At 46.0% G+C, this 23,637-nt stretch overlaps 1 protein-coding gene and 1 pseudogene across 1 annotated transcript; both read right to left on the reverse strand.

The window, feature by feature from the left end:
• Positions 1 to 522: 522 nt before the first annotated feature.
• On the reverse strand, positions 523 to 5,165 carry LOC125507134 (annotated as a pseudogene).
• Positions 5,166 to 9,444: 4,279 nt separating this feature from the next.
• On the reverse strand, positions 9,445 to 10,693 carry LOC125556255 (polygalacturonase inhibitor 1-like). Its single transcript, XM_048719026.1, has one exon. It carries the CDS (start codon positions 10,689 to 10,691, stop codon positions 9,618 to 9,620), a length of 1,074 nt encoding a protein of 357 aa, XP_048574983.1. The 5' UTR covers positions 10,692 to 10,693; the 3' UTR covers positions 9,445 to 9,617.
• Between the last annotated feature and the right edge of the window lie 12,944 nt (positions 10,694 to 23,637).

Genomic DNA, 23,637 nt, shown 5'->3' on the forward strand with positions numbered 1-23,637 from the left:
TTGCAATTGAGTTAGTTGCCTGTGGAGACGCTATGACGATGACAGCTGCTAACGGCATCCAAAAGGTCGTGACTGAAACAGATTGTCAACAATCTCCAATGATAGTCACTAGTCATCACACTAGCATTAGCATCCAACGTGACCAGCACAATAAACTTTGTTTCGGCAAATTACACAGACACAGACTAACCTGTGGTTGAATGTTTAGGAGAACAATGATATTCCCAGTCCATCAGAATTTAAATCCTAAATTTGACACTGATGCTCATATTTTTCTAGATTTATTTCAGGCCTTTCGACAATGTGCGTTTAGTGGGGGGTGTTGTTTCCGTCGACTAAAAAGACGTCCGTGGCGACTTTATGAATCTCAATATGATGTGCCGACTTAGTCTCTCGGAGATGACCATACGGATAGAGCGTGCATACGTGCGTGCGTTCATAAAGGTGAGTGTATGTGCGTATGTACTATACTAAAAAAAACAAATTACATCGACAACACGTCCTTTAGAACAAAACCTGACGACACATACTATAGCCCAATGTTATTGCTAAATAATACCCATACAACTATGTCGGCCGTGTCACTACGGCGCACAGCGGCACCCTCTTTCGTGATGTGATCCCAGAGGCCTCCTCCATGTTCACCATCCCCGGCGCCTTATTCTTCAACATAGGAACCGTCCAATTGAATTGTCCCAACAGGTTCACTAGTGCCAGCTCGACGACGGATGTCGTGAACCCGATCCCAGGGCACATCCTCCTCCCGGCGCCAAACGGTATGAGTTGAGGATGCTGCCCACGGAAGTCCACCTCGCTATCAAGGAACCGCTCTGGACGAAACTCGTCAGCGTTATCCCATACCGCCGGGTCCCTGCCAACAGCCCATGCGTTCACAATGATTCTTGTCCCACGTGGGACGTCGTAGAAGTGGACCTTTGCGTGCTGCATAGACTCGCGAGGGACAAGGAGAGGCCCTGGCGGATGCAGCCGCATCGTCTCCTTGATGACGGCCCTAAGGTACTTCAATGCTTGGAGGTCCTGCTCGGTGATGACGCGTGAGTGACTCTTCGTGCATCGCTTCCTTGTTGCGGAGTAGTTCGGCCATGACCCATTCCAAAACGATTATGGTCGAGTCTGTCCCTGCTCCGAACAGGTCCTGTGAAAATTATTGAAATGAATGTGGCATCACATAAACAAGAAGGTATGTGGATCTTGTCCTCAATTATGGTGACAAGCTAGATTGAATTGTCCCTTTTTTAAGAAATAGTGGTTATTAAAGCAACAATAAATAGGGTAGCAACAATAAATAGGGATGCAAGTGGGTGTGTCTGTCCATGAAGATAAAAATAAGCTACTATATTTATTGTTGCTTTAATAACCATGCTGCAAAAAGAATTAACGCGAACGGTCACCATCTTTGCGGACTCGTTTGCATGCATCCTTTTGGGGTTGCTCCGTGTACAGTCCTAAGACAGCCTAGCGCCCCAAGCCTCCAATCCCCCTGCATGTCCGGGCGGACGGTCCAGTCATTGACCGGTAAAAGAAAAAAGTCGATCTAGACGGTTGCTTGCATTGTGAAGATGGTTTAGAATGCATGCGGTTCCGTGGATTTGAGGTTTGCTAAATGATATACTCAATTGTGAAGACAAAAATTTAAGAGGTGACCAGTCATTGTCTATGGACATGTCTGAACAGTCTGTGAATGTTAGAGGGGCCTGATTTGATAAATCCAGCTGTAGATGCTTTAAGGGAACGCAAAGAAGGCGGCCTAATGAAGAGAGGACAAAAGAGACCAGGTAGATACGCGATGAGCTCCAATCGTACATAGGCTCTTGAAAGAAAGCAATGCACGGAAGATGTTGATTACAAAAGTTCTTTTTTGCGAGATATGTTGATAACAAAAGTTAGGCATTATAACTCGTAATTTCCAGAATAAGACACATCAAGTCCCACGTACGGGCCAACTGCCTTTTGAGACCAATGAGGTAGTACGCGATGAGCGCCTATCGTGCATAGGCTCTTGAAGTCGAAGACGACGTCAAAAAAGAGAGTTGAAGACCACAATGGACGAACGGCAATGGTATTAATAGCTCGTAATTTCCAGATAAAGACATATCAACAAGTCCCATGACCCCACTGCATTTCGGGACCCGGCTTTGCTACACCTACATAATAATTATTACGAAACTTACATATGAGCTGATGTGGACTGATTTGGTTACGTGAAGCTACGTAATTTTCCTTCCCCATAAACTAATCGCCTCCCCCCCCCCCCCCCCCCCCCTGATTTTCAAGAGGTGGGCCTGGCCCTTTCTCTCTTCCAACCAAATCAGCTCACATCAGCTCATACATAAGTTTCGCAATAATTATTACGTAGGTGTAGCAAAGCCGTTTCGGGACCTACCGACGTGTAGGCAAACGGCATGTGCGACAACGAGCGAGCGGTATGTTTAGCGCACATGCATGGAACGGGACTGATTCCACGAGCCTAGTCCAATGTTTAAGATTAGAGCATGCTGCACCTACGAACAGATTTACGTAAATTTTACGTGGGTAGCTACTCCCTCCGTTCGGAATTACTTGTTTCAAAAATGGATGTATCTAGACGTATCGTCTAAATACATCCATTTTTACGACAAGTAGTTTCGAATGGAAGGAGTAGTTGGGAGTTTATGATTGAGACTAGAGGCAAGGACGGGCCCATCCCACTGAAAATTAGTGAGGTAGAGAATTAGTAAAGGAAAGTTACGTAAAAACTTTGGTAGCCCATCATAGATGTAGGATTATTGAATGTTTAAATGCTTAGAGGATACTGGTATCTACTAGCTAGGAGTAGTACGTATCAACATTTACTTCTTTCACTGCTTCAGTTGTGGCACGCTCCACGTTCACTGTCCTAGCTAGTGCATATTGCCGAGCCGAACTCATAGTTTCGCTGCAAGCTAGCCAGCCTAACTCATTGATTTTGTTAGGATAGCCCGGTACTCCCTTTGTCCTATAATATAAGAGCTTTTAAACACTAGTGTCAAAATCCCCTGTTGTATTATGAGACGGAGGAAGTACGTTGGTTTAACACTTCAAATCGTTCTCGTCATCGCTAGGTGGTCTATGGATCTGGATATAACTTTTTTTTTTGTGTTTGTTATACTGTTATGATTGAAGACGAATAGATTGAAAGTTTTCTCGTAAATAAAAATGTTCTCCTTACGGGCGCGATTTATCCTCCTTTTGAATGAAAACAGTTGCTATTTTCTTTTGTGGTGGGTAGAAGACAAAATACTATAGGGTTAGCTGTAAACAAATATCCCGACTACGCAAACAAAAATGCTAAACCTATGCAAACCTTTTGCATACGCTACGAAACCTCTTTACACACGTAACCAAACACACCCCTCGTATTTCAGAGTGGGTCGTAGGTTTAGCAAACTCCTTTGAGAAAGTGCACCGATCTACTGCAATTTTTGTTGGGTCATCAGTTTGTTTTGGAATAGCCTATACGTCAGGTGCCTGAAATAATATGTTGCATCAGTCACTTTCATTAAGGGCCGTTAGATCTTCATCCAACGACTGAAAATAGACCATGTTACTGTTCATCTTCAACCTCTGCTACTTCTTCCTCGTGTAGCTGCCAGCCAACCAAGCCCTCGTCCGCCTCCACCCCCGTCTCCTGCAATCGCGGCTATCGCCGCCTCGCAGCCCGCCCTTCCCTGGACCTACCCACCGTTATGCTGGCCGCCGCCCTGACCATCCCTCTAAGCCTCGTACTGGTGAACAACTTCGGTGACCCCCCGCATCATGATGAACCTGCACCCCACATCCCTAAGATAGAGAGTGAGGCTGCTGCTTCTCTGTCAAGGTCCGACCCCCCCCCCCCCCCCCCCCCCCCCCCCCATCTTGCGCGCTCTAGAAAAGAAATAAGGTGAGTGGCACTAAGAATGATTTGGGGCACATAAGGTTTAGCAAAACCAATTTGTTTCGACAATAATTGTACATAGGAAGCCCTGACGAAGAGCTAGGCAACCTGCCTATTAATTCTATCGCCCAACCCGTCTGAATTTCACCGGGGTGGGCCTCTCCTTTCCCCTTCTTTCCAATAAATCTTGCCAACTGTTCTAGCCACCATAAAATATACTTCCATGTCCCATAATATAAGATCGTTTTTCAAGATATAAGTAACATCCCCGTGGATGTAGCCAGTCAATGCTCTTGTTTCGACGCGTTGAGAAAGTACGTGTCCAGCCTCCGGCATGAATGCACCATGCATGCAGTTTTACGTACCTCAAGTAGAGCCTTGACGTTGTCCCTGGTCAAGCGCCACCCAGCCCCGCTCGAATCACTCTGCAGTGATAGCAGCACATGCACGAACGCCTCGTCGTGGCGGCACCCCGTGCCAGCGCTCGCGGCCACGATGATCTCCTCGAGAATGCGATCAATCCTCTCAAACGCCCTGCTCACCACGGCGGCCACCCATGCCAGCCACGGGAAGTAGTCGCCGACGTGGAACTCCCCGAGCAGCGCGTTGGCCTCCTCGAGCAGCGCGTCCACCTTGGCCCGCCACCCGGCCCCGCCCGAGGCGCGCACCCCGAGCACGATCCGCCCGTTCACGTCCTTGGCGAAGCCGCTCAGGAGCTCGCTCAGCCGCACCACGCCGCCGCCTTCATGTGCCTGCCGCTCCACCTTCCGGACAAGCTCGGCGACCTCCTCCTCGCGCTCGCCACGGTAGGCGCGCACCCTGGCGGGGCTCAGCAGGTGGAGCACGGCGATCTTGCGCACGCCGCGCCAGTAGGCGCCGTGGGGAGCGAAGGCGATATCCGTGCAGCCGTAGAGGAGCCGCCGCGGGATGGTGAGCGAGGGCCGGTTCGCGAAGGCGTGGTCCTGCAGCTGCAGCACCTCGCGCGCCGCGTCCGCAGACGAGACGACCAGGGTGGGCACGCGGCCGAGGCGGAGCAGCATGACGGGCCCGTGCGCCGCGGCGAGCGCGTGCAGGCGCGGTGCGGGAGCCCGCCGAGCTGGTGGAGGTTGCCGACGATCGGGAGACCCCGCGGGGAGGGTGGCAGGCGGTGGCGGTGCGCGAGATGTTTTGTGGCTCGCGTCATGCTGCGCACAAGCAGGAGCAGCAGCATGCACGAGACGGCCAGGAGGGCTAGCGGTGACGGGAATGCCATAGTGGTAGTGGTTTTCATTCCGAGTGGAGAAGGATATGGAGATGGTGCGACGATGGCTGGTGGCCGGATGCATTTTATAGACCAGTAGAAATGTGCATAGTAGGTAGCCCGTTTTGCTACAGTGAAATCAATAAACCTACACCTACACTCCAGACATAAATTTCACCCATCTGCGCAACTTACGAATAAGGACCAGTTCTTTTGGGCGATTCTACCCTCCCCAGCTTCTCTCAGAATCACCACTCCATATGTTTTTTACAATCCTATCTAATTAAACTGGGGAGGGGGGTGATTCTGGGAGAATCATCGAAAAGAACTGGCCCTAAGACGGATTCATTCACGGCTGAGGCTGGTCATAGTGAGGAGTAACTTAGACTAGTGTCATGCATATGATACTAGTCTAAATTACTACCTTCATAATGCAAAGTAACATAATAGTAGTATCTTAGATGGCTTCATTTATTAGCTTGTAGACTCATCTTGTCTTGGAAAGCGTTATGTTACAGTAACATATTATGTTACCACCTCTCATTAATTACTTGCCACATAAACAAAAATATCTTGAAACGCGTTATGTTACTAGCTAAGTTACTCCCATTATGACTAGCCTCACAGAGCCGAGCAATGCTAGACTTTCGTAGTGTAATTGATTTTATGCTGATGTGGAGCATATTTTGGGAGTAAACCCATTCACTTGTGTGTATCGGTAGGTGGCCATTATAGCAGGCCCCATTAATAAATCACCGATTTAGGGGGTGGCAGTATTACCACCATAGGCTAGCCTATATACTTGTACCATTAGCAGCTCCATGAAATGTTAAAAAGAAAATAGCAGCCCCATGAACAAATCAGAGCGATACAAACATAGTTTTACTGGGCAAGTGGCTGTGGAAGTTAGAGAATGAACAAATCAGCGATAAAAAGACTTGCTCCTTAGGGCATCTCTAATAATTTGTATATTAGCTTTTTGGTAAAATATGTCATGTCATCAACCAACACCTTAACATACAACAACTCTAATGAGTTGTATCTAATTTGTCCAGTAGGATGTGAGATAATAAATGGAGTGCTCTCTCATTCTACATTGGAGCTTGTGCAATGGATGTTGGTTCATGTACATACAACCTTCCTCTCTTTCCTCATTTATTGTATGACACATCATCAAAAATCCTATATGGCAAAGTCTATCAACAACTATTTTACAATCATTGAAAATGCCCTTAGGTCATATGCCATCACATTCTGTAAGCCTCTAAGGATATCGCAGAATGTCATTTTGGCTCAATCGTACTAGTAGTGCAAATAGTGCGGCGGCGTGCCGGTGGAGGCATTTTAATTAAAAATAAAGGCCGGGATGCAGATGTGTGCAACGCTCAACAAACGCGTGGTTTGTGTGCTCGTTATTAACATTGTCACATATGCATCCATGCCAGTCTCTTGAATGGTGATGGGAGTGGAGAGAGTTGAACCGTGTCAAGTACTCCCTCCGTTCCGAATTACTTGTCATAGTTATGGATGTATCTAGATATATTTTAGTTCTACATATATCCATTTCCGCGACGAGTAATTTAGAATGGAGGGAGTAGTATGTACCCCTCAGTTTCTTTTTTGTCCTGTGTCAAACTTTGTAAAGTTTGGTCAACTATATGAGAAAAAATACCAATATTCATAATATGAGATCAATATCTTTAGATATACTACATAACTTTTGTATTATAAATGTTGCTATTTTCTTAGATAAATCTGGTCAAATTTTATACGTGAGTAAAAAGAAACGGAGGTAGTACCATGTGCGAGAACGCAACGAAATCGGCGATCCAGAGAGGGTGGCCAGTACAGTTCGCATTTACTGGATGGTGGGCGGATGAATTTTTCTAAGCTGGAAGAAGAAACACAGGTCTGGAGGGAAACCTTTGGTCTATGGTCTATGTGTGTATATACACCTTATATGGAGAAATTTTTAGTAATTAAATAAAAAGTAAAAAAATCTATTTTTTTAAATAAACTTGCCTTTCATTGTATTTGTAAAAAAATCACAAAAAGAAAAAAATCCTGTTGACTTCCTTTAGAAAAATATATTTTCGGTCAAAATCATGTGAATAGTGATCTATAATAGCAATAAATTTTGTTTCTTTTTGCCCTAAAGTAAATGCTGGTTTTTTATTCATGACAATTTACATACTATTGCAAAAGAAAGTCAAGTTTATTCTAAAAATACTTCTAATTTTTTTATTTATTTTCTAATATGAGGTGTATATACACCCAAAAACCAAATGGTATTTCCCCGCAGGTCTTCCCTATTTTCAGATGGATGGTGGCAGCAGGACGTGAGGGCTGGAGAGTTTTGAAAGGGAGCATTCCTCGAATGCTTTGATATCCCGCCAGCACAATTTATGAGTGAAATAGAAGTTTTTGTTTTGAGAAGGAGGATAACCCTGACCTCTCCGATGCATAGTCATTGTTATTAGATTATATCCAACAAAGTCTTACAAAAAAAAATACATGAATCAAGCCAAAGCCACCTTCTTGACAAACACTATTGCCATAACTACAAGCTTGATGATGCACCCTGACCTCGTGTCAACACACACCATGTAATTCAGTGGCCTCACCAAGCCGCCCGTCGGCTAGCAGGAAGCACCAACCGGTCTAGCCTCAACACGCACCGCATGCACACGCTTTATAATCCGTCGTCATCATCTTCCAACCCATCTTCAGGAATGATCAATGCATTGACCTTGCCAGACCATTCTGTCATTGACGCCACCACGGCGCCAGACAGCGTCACCCTCCAGCATGCGCCCATAACCACGTGTCCAGCATCAAGACCCCACTCCGCTGAGACCCGTTGTCGTCGATGCTGAAGATGCAACGCTGCTCCACCTCTTGTCCCCTCCAGCCAGCACCTGCTCTAAAACGATGCCCTTGGGAGGGAGAAGGGCACCGAAGACACCGTCATTGTCCGATCTAGGAGACCCAGATCTAGGGTTTTCGTCAGAGCAGCCCGAACGAGGTGAACACCCAGGGTGCCACTAGGACCCAACAGAGGTTGCCACACACACCCTTCTAGTGCCCAAGATGGTGCCTCCAAGGAAGTGACGACAACGTAGCTAGCGCTGCCCATTCACCGGGAAGTAGGGTTTTCACTAGGGCACATAGGACAAAGGGGACTAGGGGTAGTTGTACGTTGATGTCGCCACCTAGGAGGTAATGGTGCACGGAGCGCCATCGACGTCGTTGCTGCCGCCGTCGGTTAGAGGTTCCCCCTAGACAAGATCACATCCCGACATCCTCCAAGCCAACTGCCAGCACCACCGAGTACAAACGCCGGAGTTCGGGGCTGGCCGAAGGAGGTGATCCGCGTGCATGGAAAGGGACCCCGGGGACCGCCTCAAATCATATCTGGCGAGGGGAGGACCGGGACCCTTCCCACGCCGCGAGATCCGGCCACCAGGGCCTTCATGTCCATGCCGCCTAGGGGCCTGGCCGCCTACACTGGCAAGCGCTATTGCCATCGAAGGGACGCCATCCACACCACCTCGGATTCAGGCCCTCCATCATTAGCAAGCGAGACATGCACATCCTTGTCTCCCCCTTCACCGGCGGCTACATGGCGAGCCAACGGCTGCCTCTGAAGGCGTCGAGGGGGAATGGAGGGGAAGAAGAGCCGCCGGCGGCAATAGAGTGAATTTAGAAGTGCATTTGCCATTTGGAGTGAGGTCCCAACAAAGAATATTTGGGCGATCATCCTGAATAGTGGAGGTTTGAGTAATAGAAGAAGGTATAGGTTTTTCAAAAAAGAGAATGAATAAGATTGTTGTTCCAAGTTTTTTGCCCAGGAAGAGAGGCCCTTAACCTGAGCAGGATAAATAAAGCCAGGCGGTTGAATGATGAGATGATTATGAATGGCGGTCTAGAAAGAATAGCACGGGGAACTCCAAAAGGAAATATTCCCATGAGTAATTTGGTAGCAAGAGTGAGCTCTTAACTTGGGAAGCATTTTGAGAATGAAAGACCAATAAGAAGATTTTACCCGTACGTACCCCTTTCGTTTCTCCTATGTAAACAAACGGCAATGCTACACCTACTAAACGCACGTAATTATTACGTGATTACTCAGTTGGCAAATTTTGATTGGTCTTGGGAGAAGGCGGGGCCCACCCCCACTGAAAATAGGGAGGGGGGCAAAGAATTACGTAGCCCTTCGTAGTTCTTTTCCTAGGTGTAGGATTATTCGTAAACAAAATATAAGACGCTTTTACTCGTACACCCGTCACAATTGTTCAACGAGTGAATGGAGCATGCACTCCAAGATTCCACGATTATAGCTTATGGAGCGTGTAATTTATACTCACCCTAACTTGAACATACAAAAAACATGCTGCCCGTTGATCACCGTCGTCTGCCGCCACTCCCACTCATGCATGCACAAACCTGAATTATCACTACAGACTACCGACCTAGGATGCCTCCTGTGGTGCAGGGAGGCAGAGGCGTGCCGCACAGGCACCTGTTCTGCTCGTAGCTCTCCGCCCCGTGCGCCGACATGAACCTCCCCGCCGGGATCTCGCCGCAGAGGCCGTTGTAGCTGACGTCCAAGTGCTCCAGCTTCACGTCCATCAGCGACTTGGCCACGCTCCCGTTGATCCGGTTATGGCTGAGGTCCAGGAACGTGAGGTGGTGCGGGAAGCTGACGTCGCTCATGTCGAACTCGAGCTCGTTCCACGACAGGTCGACCTTGGCCAGCGGCTTCGCGATGCCGAACAGGAACGGCGACGGGTCGCCCGTCAGCCGGTTGCGGGAGAGGTCGAGGGTGTCGACGTCGTCGTCGCCGCAGTCGCTCGGTATCTCGCCGGTGAGCTGGTTGTTGGCCAGGATCAGGAACCTGAAGCTCCCGTGCAGCAGCCCCGGCGGGATGGCGCCGGTGAGCATGTTGCCGCTGAGGTCCAGGTACCTGAGGCCGGGGAGGCTGCCCAGGCACCCGGGGATGGGGCCGGCGAGCTTGCCGTCGGCGATGACGAGGGTGCGGAGGCTTGTTAGCCCGGCGAGGAAGTCCGGCACCGGGCCGGAGATGGAGGTGCCGGCGATGTTGAGGTCCTCGAGGCGCGTGAGGTTGCCGAAGGAGGACGGGATGGGGCCGGACAGGCCGCGGACGGACTGGACCTGGAGGATGACGAGCTCCGGGAGCTCGCCGAGCGCCGGCGGGACGGGCGCGCGGACGCCGTCGAGGGAGGAGAGCGCCAGCCCCGTGACTCGGCCGGCCGCGGAGCAGAAGACGGCGGGCGGCTCCCAGGCGCAGCAGTTGGTGGCCGGGAGCCAGGACGAGAGCTGCACGGGGTCGCCCAGCTGCGCCTTCACCCTCAGCAGCGCGGCGCGGTCGTCGCCGTCGCAGTCCATCGCGGACGACGACGCGACGACGGCCGAGAAGAGCGTGAGGCACAGCAAAGCATGCCACGAGGAGGATGGCGGATCAGCCGCCATTGCCGAGAGAGACACAAGCGCAGCAGTGTTCTGTTTCTCATGCATCTAAATACTGTCAGACTCCGGCGACAAATGCGTGAAGATTTAGAGCTGGGGATTCTCCGGTGGTTGCGAGTTGGACGTACCAGCGCGGGAACGAGAACCGCGCCGCGCCGAGCCGTGCAGGATTCTCTCCCTGAGACGACATACCTGAACATGTGCCTCAGGGTACAGGGAAAACAGAAGTTTGTTACCACCCGATTTCACTACAAACAGAAAAGGTGCCCCAGCAGAATACAAGTAGATAAAACAGAGCTGGACACACAGTCAGCACAGTGGTCTTGAACTATGACCATGGAAACATAGCTTAATCACATCCAATATGTGATTGTACTATCACACAACAAACTGCACAGTTCTGCTAGTTCAAGAAAGAAACACAGCCCATATAATTTTGCAGCAGTTGAACACTTGATAGTTCTATTTTTCCTTTGGTAACTAAACACTAGATAGTTGCTATAGCTTTGGATGGCCGCCGTCGTTAAACAACATGGCAACGGCTACAGGGCTTGATAACGTTTAACTTGACAGTGGAGGGGACTTTCACCATAACGTGTCTTTCGATAGCCAAGACCGCTTTGTGGGCTTCCACGACCATGTGCCTGCCTTCACTGAAGCATTTACCGAACTTGTGTCTATTCAGCCTATAAGCATCTACATCGCCAATACCAATACCACCTGAGATGGTGTCCAATGTAAGGCACTCGAGTGATGTTGCATTCTCAAGAATATGGCAGGTCAGCTCGACCATGCTCTTCGCAGAGCAGAAGCCGATGATCTCCATCTTCTTGATGTTGCCATGCCGGAGTCCTGGAATCTGACTCAGATGCGAGGAATCTTGAAGAACTGAAACATGTTTCATGCGAGTCTGGATAACCTGCATAGGAAGTTATTAGGAACAACATACTTGATTAATTATTAGTTCTGTGCACCATAGGTAAGAGAAATATGCAAGATAAGTGACTTACTTTCGGCCTGAAAATCTCCAAGATAGGACAGGCATCCAAAAAAAAGACTAAAGAAAAATAATCGGAGTTTGGGGAAAATGCGCCACTATCAGCAGCAAGACAAATGTCCAAATGTTTGAGGTGGAAGAATTTGAGAGGTGCTGATGGTGTGCTGAACATCTGCACAGATATGTCAAAGTAATTATATCCAATGCATGAGTACTGTTATAGCAATGACACCGGCATCTAACGATGAAATCAAGAAGTTTCGGAATGTATGTCACCAGTCGAATGAATGCTGAGAGTTTCAAGATTTGGCATACATGCTGGAAGCTTGGCACAAGTATGATGAATGAGGTTAAACTCAGAGAAGCAGAACATTTCAAGGTCCTTCACTCGCAATGAATCTCCAATAGAATGGTGTACTATGTCACTATCGATAGAAACAGTGCGGAGATTTGGAGCTTTATTCTCTATAACTTTCAGTTCCCCGCAATCAGACACCACCGCCAGCTTGCTGAGCCGGGAGTAAAAGGCACTGGCGGTCAGAGAACTTGTCATTCGGGTGCACTTAAATCACACTACTTGCAAAATGGAAAAACCCGTCACAGAACTTGCATTGCTGGTGCATCTAGGTCACATTGGCCGTCTGGACCGGCCAGCCGCCCGTTTTTCTCTGTTTCTTTGCACAAAAGCCCCTAGTGGTTTATTACGAGGGTCATAATGCAAAAATGATATTTTATAAAACATGCCCTTTCCCCGTTCCCCTTCTCGATCCAGAATAAGAACCCTAGTTCCCAAATCGAAAACCAAATCCCTAGCCGGCAACATGGGTGGCGGCGTTGATGGCAGCGAGACCGAGAGTTGTGGCGGCGTCCCTTCTGTGTGGAGCAGAGTTAGCTCCCCCGTCGGAAGTAGCCGCGCCGCCGTCGCTGTGGCAGGCAGTGTGGCAAGCGCCGGCGTCAGCGAGGAGAGCGTGGCACTATGTAGCCGCGCCGTCGTCGTCGCAGGTAGTGGCGGCGTTGTCGCTCCAGCGAGGTCGTCCGCGTCGGTCGTGGGATGGTCCCGCATCCCGGACTCGCGTGTCTTCCCTTAGGAGGTGTGGCAGCGCGGTGAGCCGGATTTGCACCCCGCGCAAGGCCGCGTTCTCATCGCTCGCCCTGCTGGCATGGCAGCGCTAGAGCAGGCATTCCACGGGAGAGCGCTGTATGCCACCATCATTGGACAGCCGCGGAGCTTGGTGACGCCGGAGGCACTCGCTGCGACGATGGCGTCTCATTGTGCCATCAGGCCGGCAACCATGAAGGTGGAGGTGACCAGCCCACCATTCCACTTTTTCGTGCGGTTTGACTCACTGGAGGATTGCACTCATGTGGTGCTCGCGTCGGAGCAGGTGTGTTGCGGCGGCGGCAGAATTAGTTTTCAACGTTGGTCAAGTTTGTCGCGTGGTAGGCCGTCGAAGCTGGAGTACAAGACGACGCTGAGTTTGGAGGGGCTCCCGGAAGAGGCGTGGGACCCGGATACTGTCAGCTGGTGCTCACCGGTGTCGACGGTGAGCTCATCGACATGCTCCTGGCTACTGACAAGTGGGTGCTGCCTTGCACGGCGTGGCTACGCAATCCTAGTGCCATTCCGAAGGTGCTCACTGTCTCTGTTCCGGCTCCTCCTCTGCAACCGTGGATGCCAGACTCCGATGACGAGAATGCTCATTCACCGCCGTGCCCGAACTCTCCAATTGATCATGGCACCATTGATTTCCCAATGGCCATACATGTCAAGGAGGTCATCGATCGTGGCCCATTGCTAACTGAAGGGTTGCCTAATGAGTTACTCCCCGATGAAGACGCCGATCTCAGCCGCAAGCACACTTTCACAACCTGGCGTGGCAAGATAGATGGTAATGGACCTGGACCATATGGTAACGCTTAAGCCGTCGAAGCTGGAGTTGGAGTTGAGTATGTTTTTAGTTGATTTGTTAGTGAAAGTGTGTGTTATGTTCTGAACTATGTGTCGAAGCTGGAGTTGGAGTTGAGTATGTTTTTAGTTGATTTATCAGTGAAAGTGTGTGTTATGTTCTGAACTATGTGTCGAAGCTGGAGTTGGAGTTGGAGTTGACCTGTCATTTGTGTTATTGTAAGAGATCTTATATGTTAAGAATCAGTGTTTTGTTGCACGCTGTGTTATGAGAATGGGCTAAACTTTGTCTGTATATACGTTCATAACTAAACTGTAGCAAATTCACTGCAAGAAAGGAGTGTGGGAAGATTCAGTTTTGTAGCAACATACCAACATACCATTACATAGAGCTAACAAGTTTAAGTTTTGTACCAAAAGACCATCACAAAAGATGTTGCAGTCTTAAGTACCATAGTTCTACAACATATAACAAAATAAAAGCATTTCACTCTTCATCTGCTGGAGCTCCTTGTGTAGATTGGAATTCTGTTTGCTCTTGTTCATCTGCTGGAGCATTTCTGCTTGATCCTTCACCAAACAGGAGCCACTCCATTCCCCTTGTTTTAGTGGTTTTCTTTGTTCTTCACAGACCCCTTGCTCTTGTTGAAGTTCTCTTTGTTGTTCGTGCAGAAGCACCTCTTCCTCCTCTGGCTGCTGGTGCAACACATCTTCCTCCTCTGGCTGCTGGTGCAACACCTCTTGCTCCTCTGCCTCTACCTGCTGGTGCAACACCTCTACATGTGCCTGCTGTTCCAGAACCTCTTGCTCCTCTTCCTCTGCCTTGATGTGTGCCTTGTGCTGGTTGCGCAACAAATGTGGCAACAGGTAAGTTGGATTTGTGTTGTGCTACAAAGGCAGATTCATCTGGTATTTGGTGCACCCTAGAAACAGGAACTCCTTTTGCAAGTCCCTGCATACAGTCATCAGGTAATGAAATTGCAGTAAAACTGGAAGAAAAACAATAATATATTTTAAATACATCATGTGACAAAATGTGCACCATGCTATCTTTTTGTTGTATTGGGTCCAATTGTGGATTCAGATTTCTCTGCTGGATGTGCTAAGAAACAAATATATATTGTCAGATATTGTAACTTGTTTTCCTTTAAATGTTTCAAGTAAAGAATAATGTACTTACAGTTAGGATCACTGGGTAGTCAACATCTCCATTGGCATCAACAACCATTTTGGACTTCTTCTTTTTTGCCTTTTCCATCATTTCTTCTACATGTTCTATCATTTTATCAGTTGGCTTTCTCTTCCTACCCCTGGAACTCTGAGCTCTAGGTTGTGGGTCAGTAGGTTGATCTGTAGTTGTGCTCCTCTCATTAGGTTGCTCTGCAGCTGATTGCTCATTTTGTACCTGTTCCTCCTCCTCCTCTACAACTTCTCTTAGTACAGCGACTTTCAGTTGTGAGCATCCACTCCTGTTATGCCCAGCTGCTTTGCAATACCCACAGTGCATAATAGCACTATGCCTGCTGAGTTTAGTGCCATCCTCACTCTCCTCTGGTTGTTGCCTTCTGTTCTTCCTCATCCCAGCTCTTTTCTCGTAGTGTGGTGGCAATATAGGTACATCATTAAATGGAGCCCACTCATCTTTGTCTCTAGTTGGATACACCTGAACTCCATAAGCACATAGATATGTCTGCACTGAGTAACAGGAAGACACCATAGTCTCAATCCTTATTCTTTCATGTCTGCAGCAAGCACATGCATGGCTACATGGAATTCCAGTCAGCTGCCATCTTCTGCAAGTACAGGTGTGCATGTTCAGCTCCACTATGTAGGTTTTCTCATTTGACAAAACTCCAAAGACACCCATGCCTGATTCTTCTGGGTGGCAGTGGGCTGACAACTTCACATTCTTCCTAATCTTGTCTCTGATTTTGGGAGTTATATTCCCTGACCATTTCTGTAGAGCTTCTTTTTTCTTTGTCATGTGCCTATGCATGATCTGAGATTTTATTCTCTCAAACATAGACATGACTGGTAGCTCTCTGGCCTCTAAGATGTACCTGTATGCAGTAAAATAAATTGCATTAAAATTCAGTAAAAGAAATTGCATTAAAATTCAGTAAAAGAAATTTCATTAAAATTCAGTAAAAGAAATTGCATTAAAATTAGTTACCTGTTGAAGACTTCACATGTATTGTTAAGAAGAATATCACATTTTGGAAATACATCAAAATATGCCCTTGACCATTGATTTGGTGGCTTCTCCTCCAACCATTTATATGCCCTAGGATTGTCTTGGCTTAGCTTCTCCATATTCTGCTCAAAAATAGTTGGTGTGGTAGATTTGGCACAAGCCCAGAGTTGATGCCTTATAGTCTCTCCCTTGTGTACTGCATGTAGGTTTTGGTAGAGGTGTCTAACACAAAACCTGTGCTCAGAGTCATGGAAATGCTCCTGTACAGCTTTGATGAGCCCCTAATTGCAGAAATGTTCAGTTATAGAAAAGTGCAGAAAAGTTCAGTAATAGAAATTGCAGAAAAGTACAGTTATAGAAAATAGCTACAACAGTAGTGTAGTTTAGTTAATTAAAAGAAATGGCTACAGATTGCTACCTTTTGTTTATCACTCATAATGCTGAAATTGCTTGTGTTTAGAATATTAAGATCTTGCTTTAGTGTAGCTAGGAACCAAGACCATGATGCATGGCACTCTGTCTCTACCAGTGCCATTGCAATTGGATAGATAGAATCATTCCCATCTATACCTAGTGCAGTTAGTAACTGACCACCATATTTTGGCCTTATAAATGTGCCATCAAGGCATATAATGGGCCTGCAACCCTTGAGCCACCCTATCTTGCAAGCTGCAAGACTAAAGTAACATGTGCTAAACAATCCATGCTCTAGGTTCAGATAGAAAGAAGATCCTGGGTTGCTAGTTCTCAATTCCTGTGCATATTTCCAGAGAAGTGTATATTGCTTCACCTCATCCCCATGCACCACTTCCAATGCTGCTTTCCTAGCTCTCCCAAGTTTGTGCCTGCTTACTTCCATGTTATATTTCTTCCTCACTTTCCTTCCAAATGTAGACAATGACATCTTGTCATTGTCTCTGAACTTCTCTACATAATTCTTTGCCAGATAGGGGGCTGTCAGTTCTTTCACATCCCATACCTTCTCACAGTTGTTCTCTCCAACGAATGTCTTCACAAGAAAGGATTATGTCCTGTTATCTGCCACAGCCACCAGTTTCCAAGGGCATCCCTCTGTACATATTGCCTCAAACCTCTGTTTGTTGTTTCTCCTTTTCTTGATTTGCACTCTATTCTTCACTGCATAATGTGCTACTGCTTTCCTCACTAGCTCAACTGAATCAAAGACCATCCCTAGTTTGAATTGAGGATTTTCCATGTCAACAAATGGGTTAAATGTTTTGAACTTGTATATGGGTTTCTCTTTCTTTTTCTTCTTCTTGTACTCCTCATCATCAGAGTCACTCTTGTGCATTTTCTCCAAATCTTCCTCTTCTGGGAGCTGTAAATCATCTTCAGTGACATCGTCTGTGCCTGGAACATGTCTGTACTCAGCTCCTATTTGCTTCCCCATCTCAAACAAAGCATCCTGCACAGCATCATCTACATTCTTGTCATACAAATCATCATCTTCATCCATTGCATAATCACTATCATACCAAGTTGGATCAGTCTCTGAATCACATTCCCAGTCCTCTTTTGAATCTTCTGAGTTATCTGAAATTTCTGAATTTTCAGGATCCTCTACAGTACCTGAATCTGGCATTTTTCCTGAATTTTCAGCATTATCTACAATACCTTCTGTGCTCTCTGATTTCATGTGCCTCAATTTATCTTTGCTTATAGGGCTAAGTATTACTGGAGGCAGTTCAGGTCCAGCCCTATAAGCAATGTCATCTTCCTCACTTCTTTTCACATGATTCACAAATAAAACAAGGACCTTAGAATGCACAAAAGCTCTTGCCATCTTGAGACAGTCAAATTCAAAGTCAATTGGGACCAGATTAGCTACTGTTTTACCAGGTGGGCACCACAACACAATTTCTAGCTGATCAAGTGCATAGTTTAACTGCTGTAGCATATGGTCAATCATATCATTGCAGAAAGTGTTCCTGTCAAGGTTATCAAACAATGATAATTTCTCATCCAAATATGCCAAGTTATTTCCTTTCCCAGTGAAGAAACCACCATGGTGCAGCTCTATACTGAATTTTGGTGAATCAAACCCTACATTGCAAAACAGACGATGAGCGGTAGAAAAATTCACAAACCATAGCTAGCAGTGAGCCCAAGAGATCTAAGGGCCTGATACTGGAATATTAAGGGAATAAACTAATTACTGATCATTCACAAACTAACATATTGATAAGAACTTGGAGGGAGTGTCAATCATCCTCAATCGTGGCGGCAGAAAACCCTAGCTGATTGGGGGGGGGAGCGGTGGGGGATGGGGGGGTGTCTGAGGACTCACCGTACATCAGGCCTCCATGCCCTTCCATCCACAACATCGGTCGCTCCACCCACGCCGCTTGTTCCCTTGTCGCCGACGAGCTCGGCATACCCGCAGCACCGCCGCCAGTCGTCTCCTCCATCAGCTACTAAAAATAAACTCTGGGCAAATGAGGCAGGGTCGTCACGACTTGACTTGCAAAGAGAATAGGGGCTTTTGTGCAAAGAAACAAGCCCCCACCCAGGTTACGTGCGCCTCGCCTGACCCCGAAACAGAGAAAACCGGGCGGCTGGCCGGTCCAGATGGCCAATGTGACCTAGATGCACCCGCAATGCAAGTTCTGTGACGGTTTTTTCCGTTTTGCAGTAGTGTGACTTAAGTGCACCTGAATGACAAGTTCTCTGACTGCCAGTGCCTTTTACTCCTGAGCCGGTGTAGCAGGCAAGGTATCTTGAGGCGAATGATGTCACTGTAGTTCATCAGATCCAGTTCCTCCAAAGCAAAAGAATTGGAAAGAAGGCACCCTAACTCATCCTCTGTAATATGCACCGAATACAGATGAATCCTTGTCAAGCAACCAAGTCCAGCCATGGGACGGAAGGCGCATCCCTTGAGGTGAAGACTCCGAATCGAGTTTCCTCCACTCCTAGCGAATAAAAGCGTGCATGGGAAGTTGTAGTGCTCTGACTTGTATCCTAGAGAGAGTGAAATCTCGAGTTCTTCAATCCCTGAAGTAACAGCAATCTGAAGCCAACTGTCAATCTTACTGGTGTCGAAGCAAGAACCATAGTATTGAAACGTGAATGTCTTAATTCCAGTGCCCAAATCGTTTTTCATAAGTTGGTCAATTCTGTTGACGAGAACAAAATTCTGTCCATCTTTCCAGTCCGGATGAAAAGGAAATTTTGGTTCATTCGGGCCCATTGTACTCCTACTAAAGGTGAGGTTGGGGTAGCATCTCCAGAAATATCGAAATGCATGAGACAAGCAGCTATCTCGGGCAGCCTCTCTCATTGGCAGTAGGGAATGTATATGATGCCAGATGTCCTGCAAACAAGATAATGGGAGAAACATTAAGTCACTAACACTGAATTGTATTGGAAAGTGGCTCCTTTAACTTGAGTAAAAATAGGATGATATGAACTAACATGAAATCCCAGGTGCTCCGCGTAAAGTGTGATGTATTACATATTTAAATAATGCAAAGGAAATTAAATCAAGGGAAGGGGAGCAGCGGTAAAGCTGTTGCCTTGTGACCATGAGGTCACGTTCGAGTCGTGGAAACAGACTCTGACAGAAATGTAGGGAAAAGCTGCGTACAGAAGAGCCAAAGTGGCCGGACCCTGCGCAAGCGGGAGCCACGAGCACCGGGCTACCCTTTTTAAAAGGAAATTAAATCAATTTTAACACCGAGAGGTGTTTTCCCTGACAGTGTCACTAATGGATTTCGTAAAGTGTCAGTTATACCCCAATAGTGTTATTGCTTGTTCTAGAAAAATGCATATAGTGAAACCGACGCTCTAGTGTGAATTACGAAACCAACAAAAATCGAAAGGACACACTATTTTATTCGTTCAGTAAATTTATTACACTACAACATAATCTACAAAAGTAGGCTCAACATATCAAAGCTGAGAACAATCCCAGTTCTTTGCCCGAATGTGCATTTTTTAGTGAACGTCTGAATATGCATGCTAATTTTATTCAACAACCAATATTTGATCGAATTTCTAAACTTGTTGCCTTTTTCATGATACGGAAACAGAGAAACTAGAGTTCAACATGTAAGCATCAGGAAATTTAACTGTTGTAGCTTCCAGGTAAATGTCCTTGGGGTTTCATATGTGTCAGTGCATCCCCTCAATGTCGGGCCTGACTTTATTTCTGTTTCCCTTGAAATGAACATCACAGCCCCTATCCGTTATCAGTAAGATATATCTAAATATACAAGAGCAGCTTCAAACATAAGCAAACTTCTTCTCATGAATAGTAGTGGGAGCAAACTCAACAAAATAACTATCATGTGAGGCATAATCCAATTGAAAATTAAAATCATGATGACAAGTTTCATGGATATCATTATTCTTTATAGCATACAAGTCATCAAAATAATCATCATAGATAGCAACTTTGTTCTCATAATCAATTGGAACCTCTTCCAAAGTAGTGGATTAATCCACTACTTTAGTCATGACCTCTCCAAATCCACTTTCATCAATATAATCATCATAAATAGGAGGCATGCTTTCATCATAATAAATTTGCTCATCAAAACTTGGGGGACAAAAAATATCATCTTCATCAAACATAGCTTCCCCAAGCTTGAGGCTTTGCATATCATTAGCATCATGGATATTCAAGGAATTCATACTAACAACATTGCAATCATGCTCATCATTCAAATATTTAGTGCCAAACATTCTAATGCATTCTTCTTCTAGCACTCGAGCACAATTATGGGAATCCTTATTCTCATGAAAGATATTAAAAATATGAAGCATATGAGATACCCTTAATTCCATTTTTTTATAGACTAAACTAGTGATAAAACAAGAAACAAAAAGATTTGATTGCAAGATCTAAAGATATACCTTCAAGCGCTAACCTCCCCGGCAACGGCGCCAGAAAAGAGATTGATGTCTACTACACAACCTTCTTATTGTAGACGTTGTTGGGCCTCCAAGTACAGAGGTTTGTAGGACAGTAGCAAATTTCCCTCGAGTGGATGACCTAAGGTTTATCAATCTGTGGGAGGCGTAGGATGAAGATGGTCTCTCTCAAGAAACCCTACAACCAAATAACAAATAGTCTCTAGTGTCCCCAACACACCCAATACAATGGTAAATTGTATAGGTGCACTAGTTTGGCGAAGAGATGGTGATACAAGTGCAATATGGATGGTAGATATAGGTTTTTGTAATCTGAAAAATATAAAAACAGCAAGGTAACTAATGGTAAAAGTGAGCACAAACGGTATTGCAATGCGTTGAAACAAGGCCTAGGGTTCATACTTTCACTAGTGCAAGTTCCCTCAACAATAATAACATAATTGGATCATATAACTATCCCTCAACATGCAACAAAGAGTCACTCCAAAGTCACTAATAGCGGAGAACAAACGAAGAGATTATGGTAGGGTACGAAACCACCTCAAAGTTATCCTTTCTGATTGATCTATTCAAGAGTCCGTAGTAAAATAACATGAAGCTATTCTTTCCATTCAATCTATCATAGATTTCGTACTGGAATAACACCTTAAGACACAAATCAACCAAAACCCTAATGTCACCTAGATACTCCAATGTCACCTCAAGTATCCGTGGGTATGATTATACGATATGCATCACACAATCTCAGATTCATCTATTCAAACCAACACAAAGTACTTCAAAGAGTGCCCCAAAGATTCTATCGGAGAGTCAAGACGAAAACGTGTGCCAACCCCTATGCATAGGTTCATGGGCGGAACCCACAAGTTGATCACCAAAACATACATCAAGTGGATCAATAGAATACCCCATTGTCACCACGGGTATCCCACGCAAGACATACATCAAGTGTTCTCAAATCCTTAAAGACTCAATCCGGTAAGATAACTTCAAAAGGAAAACTCAATCCATTACAAGAGAGTAGAGGGGGAGAAACATCATAAGATCCAACTATAATAGCAAAGCTCGCGATACATCAAGATCGTATAACCTCAAGAACACGAGAGAGAGAGAGAGAGAGATCAAACACATAGCTACTAGTACATACCCTCAGCCCCGAGGGTGAACTACTCCCTCCTCGTCATGGAGAGCACCGGGATGATGAAGATGGCCACCGGAGAGGGATTCCCCCCTCCGGCAGGGTGCCGGAACGGGTCTAGATTGGTTTCCGGTGGCTACGGAGGCTTCTGGCGGCGGAATTCCCGACCTATCCTGCTCCTGGAAGTTTTTAGGGTATATGGGTATATATAGGAGGAAGAAGTACGTCAGTGAATCTCCAGGCTGTCCACGAGGCAGGGGGCGCGCCCAGGGGGTGGGCGCGCCCCGACCCTTGTGGGCAGCCCGGGACTCTTCTGGTCCATCTCCAATGCTCCGTGGGCTTGTTCTGGTCCAAAAATAAGTTCTGTGAAGTTTCAAGTCAATTGGACTCCGTTTGATTTTCCTTTTCTGTGATACTCTAAAACAAGGGAAAAAATAGAAACTGGCACTGGGCTCTAGGTTAATAGGTTAGTCCCAAAAATCATATAAAATAGCATATAAATGCATATAAAACATCCAAGGTTGATAATATAATAGCATGGAACAATAAAAAATTATAGATACGTTGGAGACGTATCAACATCCCCAAGCTTAATTCCTGCTGGTCCTCGAGTAGGTAAATGATAAAAACAGAATTTTTGATGTGGAATGCTACCTAACATATTTATCCATGTAATTCTTTATTGTGGCAAGAATATTCAGATCCATAAGATTCAAGACAAAAGTTTAATATTGACATAAAAATAATAATACTTCAAGAATACTAACCAAGCAATTATGTCTTCTCAAAATAACATGGCCAAAGAAAGCTATCCCTACAAAATCATATAGTCTGGCTATGCTCCATCTTCACCACATAAAGTATTTAAATCATGCACAACCCCGATGACAAGCCAAGCAATTGTCTCATACTTTTGATGTTCTCAAACTTTTTCAATCTTCACGCAATACATGAGCGTGAGCCATGGATATATCACTATGGGTGGAATAGAATGGTGGTCGTGGAGAAGACAAAAAAGGAGAAGATAGTCTCACATCAACTAGGCGTATCAACGGGCTATGGAGATGCCCATTAATAGATATCAATGTGAGTGAGTAGGGATTGCCATGCAACGGATGCACTAGAGCTATAAGTGTATGAAAGCTCAACAAAAGAAACTAAGTGGGTGTGCATCCAACTCGCTTGCTCACGAAGACCTAGGGCATTTTGAGGAAGCCTATCATTGGAATATGCAAGCCAAGTTCTATAATGAAAGATTCCCACTAGTATATGAAAGTAACAACATAGGAGACTCTCTATCATGAAGATCATGGTGCTACTTTGAAGCACAAGTGTGGTAAAAGGATAGTAGCATTTACCCCCCCTTTTGGGGGGGGCTTCCTTTTTTTATTTGGCCTGGGGGGGGGCAGTACTCTATGAATGATGATCATCACACTTCTATTTATTTACAACCCAATGATTACAACTCGATACTAGAACAAAGTATGACTCTATATGAATGCCTCCGGCGGTATACCGGGATAACAATGAATCAAGAGTGACATGTATGGAAGAATTATGAATGGTGGCTTTGCCACAAATACGATGTCAACTACATGATCATGCAAAGCAATATGACAATGATGGAACATGTCATAATAACGAAACGATGGAAATTTGCATGGCAATATATCTCGGAATGGCTATGGAAATGCCATGATAGGTAGGTATGGTGGCTGTTTTGAGGAAGGTATATGGTGGGTTTAAGGTACCGGTGAAAGTTGCGCGATACTAGAGAGGCTAGCAATGGTGGAAGGGTGAGAGTGCGTATAATCCATGGACTCAACATTAGTCATAAAGAACTCACATACTTATTGCAAAAAT

This window comes from Triticum urartu, chromosome 5 (genome assembly GCF_003073215.2).
Source record: "Triticum urartu cultivar G1812 chromosome 5, Tu2.1, whole genome shotgun sequence".
Lineage (NCBI taxonomy): Eukaryota > Viridiplantae > Streptophyta > Magnoliopsida > Poales > Poaceae > Triticum > Triticum urartu.